The sequence below is a fragment of the Hyperolius riggenbachi genome, chromosome 8 (assembly GCF_040937935.1).
Source record: "Hyperolius riggenbachi isolate aHypRig1 chromosome 8, aHypRig1.pri, whole genome shotgun sequence".
In the NCBI taxonomy this organism is placed as follows: Eukaryota; Metazoa; Chordata; class Amphibia; order Anura; family Hyperoliidae; genus Hyperolius; species Hyperolius riggenbachi.
Genome location: NC_090653.1, coordinates 64312930 through 64325035, shown reverse-complemented (window position 1 = coordinate 64325035; position 12106 = coordinate 64312930). Strand labels below are relative to the sequence as shown.

General features: G+C 43.6%; 1 protein-coding gene across 2 annotated transcripts in view; it reads right to left on the bottom strand.

Moving 5' to 3' along the window:
• DLL3 (delta like canonical Notch ligand 3) overlaps positions 1-9009 on the bottom strand; it is a 109009-nt gene extending 100000 nt beyond the window's left edge. For both annotated transcript variants that reach the window (XM_068249442.1, XM_068249441.1), the window contains exons 1-2: positions 8945-9009; positions 4861-5100 (exon numbers count right to left, since the gene is read on the bottom strand). In XM_068249442.1, coding sequence (XP_068105543.1) covers positions 4861-5100; positions 8945-9001 — 297 coding nt within the window. In that variant the 5' untranslated portion in view covers positions 9002-9009. The remainder of the gene's footprint in view (positions 1-4860; positions 5101-8944) is intronic.
• Between the last annotated feature and the right edge of the window lie 3097 nt (positions 9010-12106).

Genomic DNA, 12106 nt, shown 5'->3' with positions numbered 1-12106 from the left:
ATTAACGCACATTAGCTATGCTATTAAAATAACAATTGTTTGCAAGCATGCACTCTATCTGGAGTACGGACTGCCTAGAAATTACTCTCTTCCTGCTGCATTAGTGATTATCTGAATAAAGCAGTAGACCTTGTTACTCATTTTCAGCATCTGGACTTATCCAGTGACTGGCAACATATTTCACTTCCCTCCTCCATCCACAACCTGTTAATAAAGAGGCTGTATTTTATATGCGCAAAAAACAAAGTAAGCATCCACAGATGTTTTCCTTTAATCAATGCAATCTACAGAGATGAATTAAAGGGACTGTTTAATTCACTATAATGAAAAATGAACAAAGATAACAACAAACTATAATAACAACAAAGTAAAGGTAAAAACAAAAAGACAACAGTAGATATCATGATCATATGATGTCATTGCTCAGATTCTATGGCCCTAGGCACCTGCCTAATGTGTTTTCTGTGTTTTGCAGCTCAGCAATCTGCTCACTGGACATTAGTTTAAATATAAATTACCAAAGTCTTTTAGAAAAAAAAAGTATTGATTTGGATAAAGAAAGAAGCATTCTAATAACAAAGGTTGAGGCTCCAGATGGACAGCCAACAAAGCAGGCACTGGCAGATTCCTCACACCAAGAGATTAGTCATGGCTTAGGATTCATGCTAAGATGTCTGCAAAATGAGAAGTGAACACTAGAGGGCGCTGATTAGCACAGGCTCTATGACAGGGTGAACCCTATCTACACAGTTCCTGTCAGGCAGATGTTTTGTGACAAGAGACATACAACTCATGGGCAAAGGTTCTCTGATGGAAAGCAATTATTTTAGGGTGAACAAGGGCCATGTGGCATTCATGGACAAAGGTTCTTTGATCAGTAACCATGATTACAGGGTAGACAAAGGCCATAAGGCTTAAGGAACCACCACTAGAGGGCGGTAGCAGATAAAGGTGCCATGACAAGAACAGCTGCAGCTTGAATGTTCTGCATCATAAAAGCTAACTCAAGAGGGTGTTAGAAAAAGGATATTTGACTTGGGAATCATAGCTAGAGGTTGCTTTATCTGTACAAAAGTTCTAAAGCTTCAAGACACAGAACTAGAAAGGCACTATACAGTAATATGGTGGCCCAAATTCACAGCACTTGGAATTGCCTGCATTATTTTATATTGTCTAAGCAATAATATTATTTAGTATTTATATAGTGCCAATATCTTCCACTGCACTTTACAGAGAATATGTAGTTTTGTCACTAACTGTCCCTCAGAGGAGCTCACAATCTAATCCCTATAGTCATATGTCTGTATCGTAGTCTAGGGCCAATTTAGGGGGAAGCTAATAAATCCATCTGTATGTTTTTGGGGTGTGGGAGGAAACCAGAGTGCCCGGAGGAAATCCCCAAAGGCACAGGGATAACATACAAACTCCATGCAGATAGTGCCTTGGCTGGCATTCAAACTGGGGACCCAGCGCTGAAAGGCAAGAGTGCTAACCGCTATACCACCGTGCTTCTAGGTAATCCTGGTGGGTATCTGGTTCTTGGTACATTAACCAGCTGGGCGGTATGGACGAGCTCAGCTCGTCAATCACCGCCGGAGGCTGCCGCTCAGGCCCTGCTGGGCCGATTTTCATGAAATAAAGAGCAGCACACTCAGCCGGCACTTTGCCAGCCGCGTGTGCTGCCCGATCGCCGCCGCTCTGCGGCGATCCGCCGCGAGCAGCGGCAAAAGAGGGTCCCCCCAGCCGCCTGAGCCCAGCGTAGCTGGAACAAAAAGTTCCGGCCAGCGCTAAGGGCTGGATCGGAGGCGGCAGACGTCAGGACGTCGGCAGACGTCAGGACGTCGGCTGACGTCCATGACCTCACTCCGCTCGTCGCTATGGCGACGATGTAAGCAAAACAAGGAAGGCCGCTCATTGCGGCCTTCCTTGTTTATTCTGGGCGCCGGAGGCGATCGGAAGAACGCCTCCGGAGCGCCCTCTAGTGGGCTTTCATGCAGCCAACTTTCAGTTGGCTGCATGAAATCGTTTTTTTTTTATTTAAAAAAAACCCTCCAGGAGCCACCCTGGCGATTTAATCAGAACGCCAGGGTGGTTAACCACTTCTCTACCACAGATTTTTTCCCCTAAAAACCACAGCAATTTTAACATTTCAGGGAGGCAAGGGTTAATGGGCTTAATGGGGGTATAATTTATTTAAAAAAAAACCTCACTGATGCTGATCACTCACTAATGCTGTATTAGTTATCTGAGATCCTCTCACGAGTGATCTCAGTAACTGTAACAGCATAGTGACTGATACAATGTTTTTACACATTTTGAATGAATGAGCACTGTCATTGGCTTTGGCAGTGCTCATTCAAACTTGCAAGCACTTTGATTGGCTAACCAGCGGGTGCCGAACGCGACCGCACATCCGCGTGCACGCGACCGCGCATCCGCATGCACACGATCGCGCACGTGAATGCTCACAGCGGGAAAACAAACAGGAGATGCCTATCTACGCCCCTGTGACCCAGGTGAATTTTAAAGGGGCGTAGATAAGCGTGGCAAAGGTTGCTAAGTGGTTAAATAGTAAAAAACGAATGCAAATTAACAGAGGTTCTGGAATGGCTACGAAAGTTATTTATGAATCACAAATTCAGAAAAAAAGGCCAAAAGACAAAAAGTGCTATGAGTCACACATTCAGCAAAAGACAAAATGACTAAAGTTAAACTGCGAACTACACATCCAGAAAAAGCCCAAAAGACAAAACGATTACTGTACAAGGTGCAACAGTTAAGCTGGGGAAAATAAACCTGATAATAATAAACAGCAGTAATCCACAGGGAAAATTTGCCATAGATTTTTACTGGGAAGGATAAGAGATTGCTACTACTGCTTGGCCACTGGTGGATGTACCCAGCTCCCACCTTGCTAGAAACTGCTCAAATGTACACATTTTGCTGGATTCAGGCAAAGAACTCTCAAAACTCGTAAGAACTCTAACAGGTATTCCCAGAATCACTTCTAAACCGTCGTAAAAATGTTCTGGTTTTGAACTAATGATCCTAACCAAAGCAGTTATACCAAAAACAGTGCTACTGCTGCTTTTCTGGAGTAAGGCTAGGGCCACACTAGCTCCGGGTGCAAGACGCATCCGCGGTCCGGGCTCCGATTTTCAAAACCCGGAACGCAAACGGATCCGTGCTGCCTTTTTTGCAGCACACGTTTTGGATCTGCTTGCGTGTTTTTTGTTTGCTAGAGGGGGTAGCAGCCAGGACGGGGGGCTGCGGGCAAAGCGGCGGCCAGGGGGGGGGTCACATCCCCCCCCCTTGCTCACCTGGGTGCCCCCCGTCCCCGCTCCCCCTCCAGCTCGCATATAATGTAATAATTTGTACCTAAGGAAGTTCGGCGAGCCGGGCACTTCCGCCCACACCGCTCGCCGTCACTTCCTGCAATGTCGCCCTCTGTATTTCAGTGGGCGGCATCGCAGGAAGTGACGGCGAGCGGTGTGGGCGGAAGTGCCCGGCTCGCCGAACTTCCTTAGGTACAAATTATTACATTATATGCGAGCTGGAGGGGGGGGCACCCAGGTGAGCAAGGGGGGGGGGATGTGACCCCCCCTGGCCGCCGCTTTGCCCGCAGCCCCCTGTCCTGGCTGCTACCCCCTCCAGCATGGCGGCCCCCTCCTTCACCATGGGACACTGGAAACTGATCCGTTTCCAGTGTCCCAAAATGTCAGTGAAGAGGGAGGCCCGTTTCCCCATTGATTTTCACTACCCGTACGTGTATACGGGTCCGTGAAAAATGCTGCAAGTCCGGACTCAGCGTTCCGGGTTTAAAAACGTATTCCGCGAATCGCACGTGGATACGTTTTTAACTTGAGTGTGTACTGTTCCTATTTTTAACATTGGTATTCGTGGCTACGTTTTTCGTCCGGGACAAAAAACGTAGCTACGGATACGTTTTTAAATCAAGTGTGAACTAGCCCTTAATAATAATAATAATAAGTTATGCGGCCACCTCATAACAATTTGTTTATTCCATAGCTGAACTCCAGGTCATACCGGTTGTTTCAATACCAAAGCTGAGCAGATAGTATCTGACCATAGAGGCATCTTTTATCCACGGTGTATATTGAAGCGCATACACACGCCGTATTTTTACAAGCGACGGGTCCAACAGTCCCTCCCGTGGGGCGGTCGTTCTGCCGACAGTAGCACGTGTGTACAAGCTGTCGGCAGACTGATAAGACTGTTTTTGAATGACCCGTCGTGTGGATCACTCTACACTTAAGACTACACATAAACATCTACTTAAACATCAGATAACAGTGAGAAGATTAGATAGTTCAGGAGAATAACTGAGGCATGCCACTTGCAGTGACTGAGGGACTAGGACAGCTTACACAGTCAAGTGGCACAATTTAGTCAAAATCCCTTGGCAAAAAATCACGTGAATAAATCCAACCTGCTCAATTGATCCTTCCTTTGAGATCAATCAGTCTTTTCATGTTTATAGTTACTGGATTGTCCCACAGACATTATATCATATTTGTCTGGATTGGATGATGATCGTGACATGTTTTCTGGCTGCCATAAATACACTTCCATGGAGAAGGCCTCCTTGATGTCACTCCAACCTTGCCATTTTAAGGAGACAACTCTACTGGCCATGTCCATATCTATGAGACGTGAAGATGTCAACAAATTTTAATATCCACCAAATGCTGACAAAATGACAGGACCAAGCATAGGTCAACTGTTTATGGACCTTAGAATAAGCTAATGTCATCAGTCTTGAGTCTAGTTTCCAAATTTTGTTACCCTCTTAGATTTCAAAAGTGCCCCATCAATAAAAAAAATATTATTATAACTTACCAGCCACTTGAAATGGAAGGGAACTCGTATGGGGGTGCTTGCTGCTATGGCTGCTGGATCCATTGCTGTGAGGTCACTTAGAGCCATACCAAATGTGCAGGGAGGATCCGGAGACACAACCGGCTGAGCATGCTTCAAACAAACCCTGAAGAAGATCTTGCAGGAGCGGCCTACCACACATACTCCTCGGGGGCTGCTGAACGAGTGGACCTTTAGTTCAAATACCCCAGCTGGATGAACCTGAGGAGGCAACAGCAGGAGTCAACACAGATAGAACAGTTTTAGAATCCATGTCTTCTATAGCCTACATCTTATATGGTCATGGGTGGGTAACCATGCTAATTCTTGGTGCTGTACAAAGTTAAGTAACCCATAGCAACTGGATTATACCTATTCACTGGGACCAGAACAATGGAGAATGATTGCTGATTGGTTGTTTTGGGTGACAGTTGCAATTTTTAATTAGCTTTTGCACTGTTGTTAGCATGGAATAATGGTTGGTAGAAATATGCTTACATAAGGCACTACAGTAGCTTAAAACACCCTCATTTATAATACCCAGTGGAGCAAAAAGATTTAGGATGATCATAATTGGCTCAGTGCTGCTAAGGTCAGGCAGGGTCTTGCCTAGAGGGTCAACCATTTATGTATTATTTACATAGCACTGACATCTACTACTGTGCTTTCAAGAGTATATAGTCCTATCATCACTAGCTATTCCTCAAAGGGTGCTCAAAATCTAAACCCTATCATAGTTATATGACTCTATCATAGACTATGGCCATTTTTAGTGGAAGAAAATCAACTTATCTGTATATTTTGTAATAGAGGAGGAAACAGAAGTGCCTGGAGGAAACCCTCACATGCATGCGGAGAACATCCAAACTCTGTGCAGAGAAAACATAAAAGCTTACAACCAGGGCTGTGGAGTTGAGGAGTTGGAGCAATTTCTGGGTAACTGGAGTCGAAGTTGGAGTCAGTTGCTCATAAACTGAGGAGTTGGAGTTTAAGTCAAATGATTTTTGTACCCACTCCATAACCCTCCAAGAGCTGTGAAGTCAGAGTCGAGAAGTAGGAGCAATTTTGGTTACTTGGAGTCGTAGGTTTCATAAACTGAGGAGTCGAAGTTGGAGTCAGATGATTTTTGTCCCGACTCCACAGCCCTGCTTACAATTTCCAACGCCTGGTGTCAAATATAGAAATGTGTCCAAATAATTAGGATGAGTGTAAATATTGTCCTAAGAGGAGGTAAGTGTTAAGCTCACTTGTAGCATGTGAGTCAAACAGAGGACCAAGGAGTCCTACCAGGGATAGCGACCACCAGATGTCTCTTATTTCAGTGTCCACGATTCATCATGGTGAAACATCTGCCTATAATCTATCCCTTCTAGGATAACCCATGATAAAACACAACACAAAGAAGGCACTAATATTTACTATCTATTCACCTGCAATAATATATAACAGACCATTTAAATACAAATAATGTAAATTTTACGTATCTATCATATTCATAATATTTTATTTTAGTAATTAAATGCACTAAACGCATCTAAAAAGGAATCAAAGTAGTCCCCCTGGTGGTTACTGTGGGAATTAAACTTGGAATAAAGTATAACAGTCCCACTTGCAGACCAGCTATTTATCAAAAAGAAAAAGACAAAACAATTAAAAAAAGACAAAACTAATAATGGCAGATCCCCAGAGCAAAATTCTGAACAACTTCACTGCGGTGACCTATGCAGTGTAAAAACCAGAAATACGGAATTATACTCTTCTATCAATTCAGACTAATCTGACAGCTGTTAGCCTTGCCTGGAAAAGTGATTATGCAAGAAAGACAACCCTGGCCCTTTGTGTTGTTGGGCCCTTTCTCATCCACATGGTCTCCTATGATAGTGGTTATGCTTTTGTTCACTATTATCTGAACTTGTGTCCTTCGCCTCTGCCCTTTGCAAAGAGTACAGTAAGTGCTAAGCAGATATCCTTCTTGCCTTGTGAAAATGGAACCATTGGTTGCATTACCACCTGCATGGTGTTTATGGGTTATCTCCATGCGGCAGGCAGCACTGCGGAGTACTGGTTTAGTGCTGGGTCCTCGGTTCGAATCCCAGGCCCCATCTGCACAGAGTTTGCATGTTCTCCCTGTGCCCGTGTGGGTTTCCTCCGGGCACTCTGGTTTCCTCCCACATCCCCAAAACATTCAGATAAGTTTATTGGCTTCCCCCTAAATTGGCCCTAGACTACGATACATACATTACACTAGATATATGACTATAGTAGGGATTAGATTGTGAGCCCTTCTGAGGGACAGTTAGTGACAATACAATATACTCTGTACAGAGCTGCAGAAGATGTCGGAGCTATAGAAATACTAAATAATAATAATATGTGCTTCAAATCAAATAGATTAAACTTGTGTGTATTGTGTATAAGTTAGAGGTTACCATAACCAACACATGACAACTGGCATTATTCTTACACCAGTGCAGTGGTGTAGCTAAGGAGCTGTGGGCCTCGATGTAAGTTTTACAATGGGGCCCCCCAAGCACTCTATACATAACAATTGATACGGCGCACCAAAACCTGCCAATGGCAACTACAGTGTCAGAGGTGCAAGAAGGGAATGGGGAGCAGTCTGTTAATGATCACCACTATTCAAAGTATCTATAGAAGTGACTAGAATGAGTACAGGACCAATAGAGAGCTAATACTGTAGTTAAGGGAGGGCCCTTTGGGGCCCTGTCTGGCCCAAGGGCCCCGATGCGGTCGCAACCTCTGCAACCCCTATTGCTACCCCCCCCTGCACCAGTGATTCTCAGTGTTCTTACACTATATATGCTACTTCCACACAAAATGATTGTTGGTGATGTTTTACATATACTAAACATGCCCACTTATGATACAATCTTGATTGTACAATCCTACCACATAAGAAGAACTACCAAAGTGTCCATTCATAGCATATACACTTAGTTTACCCTTCTACCACATAGACTTGGTAAGACTGTACAATCAAAATTGTATCTTTAAAAGGCACAATAAAGGGACCCAGTCACGGTACAATTTTTAGTGAACAATCCAATTTTTGATCAGATTATTCAAATCCTATTGCATGAAAACAGAAGCTGATTGGCTTAATCGAGAGATGATCATTCTGCTTGACAGATTTTTTTCATAGATGCAAACTGGTCTAGATATGATCGCAAGATGGATTCTTTACTGGTGTGGATTGACTAAATATGATCTTCTATTTCAATATGAATGATCTTATCAAGTATATGATCATTGCCTAAAATGGTACTGTTAATGGGCACCTTAAGGATCAGCACACACCATACAATCTTGGTTGTACAGATTTACCAAATCTATGAAGTATGAGGGACAACAGATTGAAAATACTTTGACAGGATTGATTGGATAAGCTCTCATACTATATGATAGTGGTAACATTGAACAACCAAGATGATATGGTACACAACAATACACAACAATGGCCCATCCAGCAACCAATCGATCACTCAGCAATCGGAAGTTGATTGAGTAATAATGACAGATGTTGCCACCATATTCCAATTCTTCATGATTATATTTCTTCAGAAATTATGATTATGAATCAAACTGATAAGGTTGCACTACTCGATGAATCCCATGTGACTGTCATGTACCCCCCCCCCCCCCCCACCACCACCACTTCCCACCTACCCTATGGTGATTTTTCGGCATGTTCAATCACCTTTTCAATCGATAAAGTGTCCAAAATCGATCAGGTCGATCGATGACGCATGTTGTTGGCCACAGTTGACCAGCAGATTGCATCAAAGTGGTCAAATCGGCAGTTAAAATAACCCCATGTATGGCCAGCTTAAGTAATATCAGATCAGATACTTCGAAAAATGGATGAAATTGCTAAAACTATTAAAGTTGTGGAAAGTGCAGAAGCCCACAGCAACCAGGTGTCATCAGTTTGAATCACAGTGATTCCTGTACACCTGTTCTTTGCACTACAAATTAAGCAAGAACCCAGTTATAAGCTATGGCACATCACTCATGGACTTCCTCCTGGACCACTGCCGGTACCTACCTCATTAACGCACAGCATCCCCATCAGGACCAGAACAAGTAGCATCCTTCCGGTCATGTTGCTCCTATTTTTATCCCGGACAAAACTGAATCCAGCAATGGGAGAGATGTCACAGAACACACTTTCCAGGTCCCAAAGCTCCAGAGAAAAGAGGTTGTTGTAGGAAACCCAAGCAGGTCTTTTTAATTTGCCCAGCAGAACATGAGAAGAGGGAATGAGGTAGAAGCCTACACAAGTGGTACAAGCAGCAGCAGATAGGTCAATGAGAAGAAACAGAGGGCACAGCTGGTGGACGGAGCTGGTGATGCCAGGCAGTCAGTTCAGGTTTCCTTAATAGTTTTCTAAAGTGGAAGAAAGTCCCATCCAGGCAGATGGATTGGCAGTGATCTATACGTATCCTTTCAGGCAGGCAGATATATAGGTCCTGACAGCAGAGCGGCTCAGATGCTTTGTCAATCCTGTGTGGTCTTTTGTCTTTGGAGGTAGCCTGTCTACTGCACTGGGACTAAAGTTCTCCCAAGTCAATCTAGGGCTTTATACTGAGACACAGACCCTCCTGGTGTCACACAGCCCCCTCCCTGCCCCTGACTCCCCCCTCCCTACAACCTCCCCCCTTTCCCCCTGTCCTCCCTTCCTCCTCAAGTCACACTTTCTTTTGATCAGCTATCCCAAAGCCTGGAAGAAAACAAATTTAAGCCCTGTGCCCAAAACAAGGAGGACAATAGACTGACAAGACCCCAGACCCTTTCTATATACACAGTATACAATCTACATTGAAGTACAAAACACAAGGTCATTGTTACTCCTCTCTTCACAGCTATTGGAAGCAGTGTTCATTTTCATCAGTTAGTACTTCTGATGTGCCACATTAAATGCTATTATTGTTACTATTACTATTAGTATTGCTATTATCTTCTGCCATTATTACTGGTCCTCTTTGGTGCTATATAAAGGAGGAAATAACTATGGGTGCATAATAAAGAGGTGGTATATACCATAGATGTGACAGTGACAAATACAGAAGATAAAGAATACACACAGCTATTAGGAAACAATAGGGGAGAGAACCCTATACCATGAGCAGATTGTGTAGGAACGCTCTCATACTACATGGAGGTTGTAAAATTGGTCAGTCGTCGGCCAATCAAAATTGGATGTGTGTACCAGGCTTAAGATTGCCTGGAAAGAGACAGAAAAAAACAAAAAAAAATCCAGAAACAACACATTCAATAAAAGTTAAAAGTTCTTTTTGCACGAATCTGAATAAATCTGTCCAAGTGTAGTTACAAGTTTTCAGTGTCACATGAGCAAGAAGTACTGGTGTATTAATCTTACAGAGCCATGTATTATGGTTTGCAGCAACAGGTTAAATTGTGAGTATATTGATGTGAGCGCTGGCAGACTGTACCAGTGTCAATAATATTAAATAATAATTCCAGAATTTGTATAGCGCTTTTTTCATGTCGGACTCACTCAAAGCGCTTGTGAGGCAGCCACTAGAGCGCGCTCAGTAGGCACTAGCAGTGTTAGAGAGTCTTGCCCAAGAACTCCTGAATAGGTGGTGGCGTACTGAATAGGAAGATACCGAGATAGCAGATATATGCCACTAGCCAAGGTCAGGTTTTTGATTTGGGCTCTGATGATCAGCTATAGATGTGTGCCAGTTGTGAGTTACAGGACAGAACTTGCCTTTATAATAGCCAAACACCCAATTCATATTGTATACCCAATACCTTGAGCTCTGATTGACTATACGTATTGCTCAGGTTAAAGGGGAACTGAAGAGAGGTATATGGAGGCTGCCATGTTTATTTCCTTTTAAGCAATACCAGTTGCCTGGCAGCCCTGCTGATCCTCTGCCTCTAATACTATTAGCCATAGCCCCTGAACAAGCATGCAGCAGATCAGGTGTTTCAGACTTTAAAGACAGATCTGACAAGACTAGCTGCATTCTTGTGTCTGGTGTTATTCAGATACTACTGCAGAGAAATAGACCAGCAGGCAACTGGTATTGATTAAAAGGAAATAAATATGGCAGCCTCCGTATACCTCTTACTTCAGTTCCCCTTTAAAGGAGTACTATAGCACACAAAAAAAAAAAAAAATCATAACATTTACAATACATAGGTACATATATGTACAGCATAAATATACATTTGTTCCAAAATAAAATGCAAGTTTTGGACTAGTCCATCCCCTCAGGGGGGATTCTTTGGGTTTTCTCTATTTCAAAAATATTTACTGAACTGTAGTTGCTCTATCCAACTGCCAAAACCCATCAGATCTGTTGTATTTTAACTGACTATTGTAAACCACAGCAACATATGAGAAAAGTCATTCACAGTGCATTGTAGTCTGGGAGAACTGTACTACTTATATGTATGTGTATGTACACATGTATTTTACATTTTTTTTTAGTAAGGGGGCTTTTAGGACCATTGTAGTCCCTTACACACTCCAATGAGTTCTGGGTCACCATGAGCTTGCTGGTTAGTCTGTAGAGCGGGCTGACGGAGATCGGCTATTTCCGCCTATCTAAGTGGGAAGGAGCGGATACTGCACCTGCGCTGGAGCCACGGAGGCAAACATCTACATCACCGCCGTTCCGGGAGGATTTTCGACAACACCGCGGGACCGAGGAGGACGGGGGAAGCCTCAATAGGATCCGGAGGCTTCCCCCACCCGAGCTGAGTACCCCCCAGGGGACGTTTTTTCGTTACAGATTTTCTTTACGTTCCTGAACACTGATAATTTTATGCAGTATTTTGCTGAACAGCGAAAAATTTACTAAACCACTATCCCTCAACAGAGATCCTTAATGGATGTACTGTATATGTTGCTGTCTAGGGACAGGGTCTAGCCAGGTCACCTACCAGCATGCTTTTGGTCTGTGAGAGAAACACAGAGAACCTGGAGAAAACTCACACCATAATAGGAAGGACATACAAACCCCATGTAGACAGGGCCTTGGCTGAGATTTGAACCTGGGGTTTTAGAGCTGAAACCGTGCCAGATCGGTACTGTTATTATCCCCTAATCCCCCCCCCCACACACACACTTCTCTACTGAGCAGAACACACTGCTCTAGCAACAATGGTTTTGGACGACTTTAGCTGCTAATGTGTACGGGTTTTTACCTCTTGCAATGTGGTGGCTTTACTG